Raw genomic sequence first — 6,253 nt, forward strand, 5'->3', positions numbered from 1 at the left:
GAGGTGAATTGATCAGCCCACGGTCGGGACAAAATAATCTCGCCTGTTGTAGAGGGGCGGCCATTAGTGGAGATGCCACTGTGTCTGTGGGGAGCGGGGCGGGAGACTGCATTCGTTTAAGGCTGACACTCGAGTGTTTCACTATAAAAAAATCAGGTTACCTTACCTCTAGTTCGTGGCATGGAAGGAGGGTTATCCTAACCCCACCCCCTCGCTCCACCCACCAGGCCCCATTTATACGGAAACATTCCAAAATTTACCAATTTAGAGCCCAAAATAGACCAATTTCGATATATTAAAATTCAGCCTAAAACAATAGACCTAAGCACGAGGCTCTGGGGAATAAACCCCACAAACTCTAGTTATTACCCAAAGCCTCCTACTGAGGTCTATTGTTTAAGGCTGAATTTTAATGAATCAAAATTGGTCTATTGGCCCTTCTAATGTAGCTTATGTTCTCAACATCCCATAGTTTTTATTTAAGCGTTTTTACTTTGAAAACAGGTGATCCTGTCGGCCAAACACTTAACTGCTATTTGTAAATGTATTTATAAAATGTTCAGTGGACCCCCGATTGAAGCGGTATGGAGTTTAACCTTCCTATGAAAGACAACTTTTCTCCATTTAAAAACAGGCGTGAATAAATTGTCACGAAGGTGCAAGCTGTAACATTTAAACTCATTCCTTCCCGGGAGCTGGAGTGACCTGGAGTGAAAATTTAGAGACCTTATAATCAACGAGCCGAGTGACCGGCTGAAAGTGGCAGCGATCATCCAGGCTTCTGAAACATGAAGCAACTCTCAGAATTACTTCTACCAAGACTGTTTCTTCAAACATTTTGTCAAAACAGTTGCCTGTGGAGAGAGGCACTGTGGGAGTAGTGTTTTACCCTAAAACACAACAACACAATGGCCTCAGCCAGGGTTCGAACCCGTGTGCGTTTTTCAATGCGCGACTAACTGTTAGCACACTGAATCCCTCATGGAATGAAAACCAGTCGGGCTTCAAGGTCGGCCTGTCGGCATCATTTTGAAAGATGCCTTTCAACGCTTTTTGCGTTACAAACTTTCCTTTGAAAGAAGCCTTTTTGCGTTACAAACTTTCCTCCTGACCATTTCTCCACAATTTCAATAACGATGCGGAATGACAAAGAAAGATTAACAGTCTTAACAGTTGCTTTGCACCTTATTCAACAGCTTTTAGCAGCAATCAAGACTGACAAAAACTCAATTTCAATTGCTCTCCAGGCATTCGCAACCTCATAACCATTTGAATTTATTTTATTGTTTCTTGGATTCCACCTCTTAATGACCATTTTTCATCGCAGTGGGTCAGCAAGGTTATAGAATGTAAGCTAACAGGAAAGCACTGAAAAGAATTCATTACTGTGCGGGGCTCCTTGTTTGTTTAAGATTCTTTTCAGCTTAAACCTTTGGCAAACGTTGTAGCTGACTTTGTTAGCCAGCGTTTGGAGAAAGCAGAAGTGTGTTCTCATCAGCAGAGCCATAGAGTTTCACTTCAGGTGAAAACCCAGAACGGCTGACAAGTAAGTATTTCATATAGAATCCGCTACCATTCGTTCTCATTACAGGAGTTTTACGTTGAACAAATTTTGGTCATTCTTAAATTCGTTTGTTTTAGAGACCTGCTTTGGAGTTAATAATAGTAATTTGATGACTCAGTCAGCGCTTTCATCCGAAATGCTCACTTTATGTTTTGACTTTTAGTGATTCACTGCGTGGAGAGCACTTTTCTTCTTTCCTATATCTGATGTACTTTCAACGCACACTTATAGATTTGTAAAGACTCGAGACTAGGCACATCGATTTGTCTCTGCAAGAAAATTTTACTTAGATACCTCAATCGTTTAATGATTTTGCTATGGCTTTTAATTTGAAAAAGAACTTGAAAACATTTTACCACGTATGCTTACAAGCCAGCTGCTAAAGAATTGAAGTCGCTGCACAGAACGTTGATGGTGAACATCGTGGGCGAACTAGGGTTCACTAAATTGGCAGTACACGGCCTGTGTTTGTTTAGTCATATGTTATACACACTTCTGTTATTTTTGTCTTATCGTTTATGGTCAAAACACTGTACTCTACCTTTTAAAGTGATTTGCTTAAGCTCAGAACTCCTTTATTTTGGAGTTGGCGTTTTGAAATACTCCGTCAAAGACATGCAAAGTTAAACTTTTCTTTCAGAATGTTAATATGGATACGTACAAAGCAAACAAGCCCTCCAAAATATTCTATTTAATCCAGATAGCGAGAGCACAAATCGTCATTAACATGCACAGAAGTCGGCTGACACTGCATAACTTTCCACTGTGTTTACTCTGAGAGGTTACTCTATTCACAGATTCGCGTTTTTCCAAAATGTATGCATTTGCCGTTCTTTTGTGTTGAAGGGCTAACGCGACTAATGCTTACATCGTTTGATTTAGTTTAGACTGTAAAAGCTTAGAACGCCTCTGAGCAAGCAAGAAAACAGGCACTGAGTGAGTGAGCTAGCTAGCATGTAAGCAAGCAAGCAAGCAAGCAAGCAAGCAAGCAAACATGTATACGGGTGCTCTTTGATACGGAGGTTTTTCAGGTCTTTCAGTTTAGATTTTAACTTTTTAGATTTCCTAATATCAGTTTCCATTTCAATCTCTCAGCTGAAAAATGTATATGCACCAGTCGATTCTGTCCAATCAGGGAAGCTCCCGAGAATCATGCACAGATAGCTACTGCAACATGGGCAGGTAAGCTAGCGTCTTGCGTTATTGAGTTTCTTTATGTGCGAACGACTTGTTAGAGACCTCCGTCGATTTGTCAGTCAGCTAGCCTCCGTCAACGAACGAATGGCTAAACCATCGACTGAAGAACCAATTGACCAATCGACCTACAGACCACGACAGACCGACAAATTGACCGACACACAGACAGACAGGCTGACAGACTGACCGACAGACCGCGACAGACCTACAGATTGACTGACAGACCGGCAGACAGACAGACAGATAGACCGACCGACAGACAGACAGACGGACTGAATGAACGAAGGAATAAACGAACAAAATAACCAGCCAGCCAATAAATCAGTCGGTAGGTCGGTCACTCAGTCACAATCCAGATCTTGGACTGGATATCTGTTTTGATGAATACGACTACCATGATTCCCTGCAGGCGTGCCTCATAACGGGAAGTGGCCATTAGCTCAAAATTTGATCCAGTTTTCAATTTAGATTTGTCTTTGATAAAACAGTCGTTCCTGACATGCGATATCTTATTGTCCTGTTTAGAAGGCGCAAACTTTACTGTGTTAGTGGCCTATATTTAGAGATCGGTAATGATGGACGTGTAAAGGGAACACGAAATTACCACAGTCCACAGGGTAAGGGGTAGCCTGATTCTTACTTCAGTGTTCTTGTATTATGTTTGATTTCCCTTTTACCTGTGACGGTTCAGGGATGAAGAGTGGACAGCAGTAAGGCCTCTACGATTTCAAATTGTCCAAAATTTATGGCGCACAAAATTTTTCAGTCATGCAGGCACTTACTTTAATCCTCCGTAGGAAAAAAGATGGCGACTGGTATATTTACCCATAGTTCTTAGTGCACGAAAACCTTAACAACTTTGGTAAAAACATACAGAAACTTCATAAAATCTTCAAACCTAGGCTACTCAATGTCCTTAGAACAGGGACAAATGTTATAAAAATTTGGCTTTCTTTGTGCCTTATAGGCTGTGTTAGGATTGCAAGGCATTGTGGTAAAATGTACAGCCGCCATCTTTTTTCCTACAGTGGATTCTTATTTCGAATTCCCGCTTTGTTTCCAAGGCCAGGCCTGTCACTAACTTACTCAGTTCTCTGTTTGAACACGGAATTTTCTAGGAAATCGCCATTCTCGAAAGATTGATCATGAGCAATGGCATGCGATCGGTTATGTTCAAGTTCAGACTGGTTAATAAGATAATGTGTAAATTCCTGTAATAAAAAAAAAAAGTTGTGCCTGTCTCCTTTGCAATTATGATTTACGAGAAACAGTTATGACACTATGACAGACAGAGCGTTGGGGTACGGTCTTGAACCTTATGAAACATGCTGAAATCGAAGTTATAGAGCTGGGCGCCCCCCACGCGACGATTTTACAGTAAGAGAAAGTGGAAAAAAAACCCGAGGAAATATAATTTGGTAACACAAAATCTGATTAAAACTGAAGAAGAGCTGTTTCTTTTTTAATTAACGTTTTAGTCGTCTTAGAGCTCGTACCAGTAGCAAGAGACCTCATTCACATCAGGGGCGTTCACACTGGTTTCTATCTCGCATTAAACAAGTATGGAGAAGTCTACACTACAGTAAGTTATGTGGCTTCAATTACGTTTTTCAGTTATAGCAGGGGTGGCGAATGATCCTTCAAAAACCATGGCCATGGGTCTCGCAAAATTTTCGTTGAACTTCACGGGTCTCGCAGTCTCGTTTTTATAGCGGTTATGTGTGTCTTGCAGTCTCAATGTTTTTCACAAAGCTGTCTGGCAGTCTCAATTTTTTGCAAGACTAGGAAAGTCTCGAAGTATCGATCTGTTTTTGTTTTTGTTTTGATTTTTTTATATTGAAGTCTGAACCTCTTATAACCTGAATGTATCGAGCTCACATTTAAAACATTTTAAAGTCTCGGTCTCGCAGTTGAGGAAGTCAAAATGTCTCGGGCTCGCAAACAAAACCGCCAGTCTCACCTTTTCGCATTTGCCATTCACCACCCCTTATAGTTTTTGAATAGAATTGGAGCCCAAGAGGTCTTTCTGGTAAGGAGATACCAGATAGCCCTTCAGAGCTTCAATTCTATTCAAGAGGCTTACAATCGTTTACTCCTTCCCGTCTTTGGCATTTTATGCATTATTTTTACTACTTTTTACTTTTACTGGAGTAGGTGAAAGATTTACGGCATTGTCAATCACGCTGTTTAATTGGTTCTAAATGCAATCTTGTTGTCTCTTTCACATATACAGGTGATGAGAAATGAAGAATGTATCTTCAGAGAAAAACTGACACGAAACTTCTACGATAATTATTATTCATACAAATACAGCCACCGGGACCTGGCACTAGGGCTCATGAAAACTGGGCCAGCGGTCTCCATTTCAAGAACAACAGGCTCCCACAAAGAATACGAGACACAATTTATAACACTGATTACCTTTTAAAGTGTATGAAAGAAAAAAGAACGAAAGTCTTAACTGCTTACTTTCACGCGCCGAAGTCACTTGTATAAACATGCGTTCTCTGCAAATCCTTAAAGACAAGTAAATATTGTAAACAAAAACAGGTGAATTTTAAAGCTCCCATGCCGCAAATCCTCAAATTGGCGCCCCCCCCCCCCCCCCACCACCCTCCAATAAGCGCCCTCCTATCGGTCCTCCTGTCTCCTATCGAGCGCCTCCCTCGGATAAGCGCCCCCTCCCCTTCTCCCATTTTGTGGACGAATAATGAGACAACAAAGGATGTATAGTTTTCGTCCTGCACTATCAGATTTTTACATTGTTTCCTTTAGCGTCTCTGACAGTCTTCCTCTGCTTCAGCTGAAATACAGCTGCTCACAACCAGAAACTCATCATGCGTTGAATAGGCTTGCAACTTTCATTTCATAACATATAAAGTAGGGGTAACCATGCGTTTTTCAAAGTAGTTAATCTTTTTTGAAAACTTTAGCGCGTGCACTCCGTCATCTCCTCTCTCCTCTCTCCTCTCTCCTCTCTCCTCTCTCCTCTCTCCTCTCTCCTCTCTCCTCTCTCCTCTCTCCTCTCTCCTCTCTCCTCTCTCCTCTCTCCTCTCTCCTCTCTCCTCTCTCCTCTCTCCTCTCTCCTCTCTCCTCTCTCCTCTCTCCTCTCTCCTCTCTCCTCTCTCCTCTCTCCTCTCTCCTCTCTCCTCTCTCCTCTCTCCTCTCTCCTCTCTCCTCTCTCCTCTCTGCTCTCTGCTCTCTGCTCTCTCCTCTCTGCTCTCTGCTCTCTGCTCTCTCCTCTCTGCTCTCTGCTCTCTGCTCTCTGCTCTCTGCTCTCTGCTCTCTGCTCTCTGCTCTCTGCTCTCTGCTCTCTGCTCTCTGCTCTCTGCTCTCTGCTCTCTGCTCTCTGCTCTCTGCTCTCTGCTCTCTGCTCTCTGCTCTCTGCTCTCTGCTCTCTGCTCTCTGCTCTCTGCTCTCTGCTCTCTTCTCTCTTCTCTCTTCTCTCTTCTCGGGAGGAGATGACATGTGCAGCACAAGTCACCCATCCAA

The 6,253-nt window shown here is 42.4% G+C and overlaps 1 protein-coding gene across 1 annotated transcript; it reads left to right on the plus strand.

Annotated features, from left to right (window-relative positions):
• Positions 1 to 2,529: 2,529 nt before the first annotated feature.
• Positions 2,530 to 5,341, plus strand: LOC110043527 (fibroblast growth factor 9-like). The gene is made up of 4 exons (XM_020748989.2): positions 2,530 to 2,746; positions 3,287 to 3,378; positions 4,240 to 4,343; positions 4,995 to 5,341. The coding sequence occupies exons 1-4, from the start codon at positions 2,667 to 2,669 to the stop codon at positions 5,187 to 5,189; spliced, it is 471 nt and encodes a 156-aa protein (XP_020604648.1). The 5' UTR covers positions 2,530 to 2,666; the 3' UTR covers positions 5,190 to 5,341.
• The last annotated feature ends 912 nt before the right edge of the window (positions 5,342 to 6,253 follow it).

The sequence above is a fragment of the Orbicella faveolata genome, unplaced genomic scaffold (genome assembly GCF_042242905.1).
Source record: "Orbicella faveolata isolate gen_17 unplaced genomic scaffold, um_ofav_v1 contig_35, whole genome shotgun sequence".
Lineage (NCBI taxonomy): Eukaryota > Metazoa > Cnidaria > Anthozoa > Scleractinia > Merulinidae > Orbicella > Orbicella faveolata.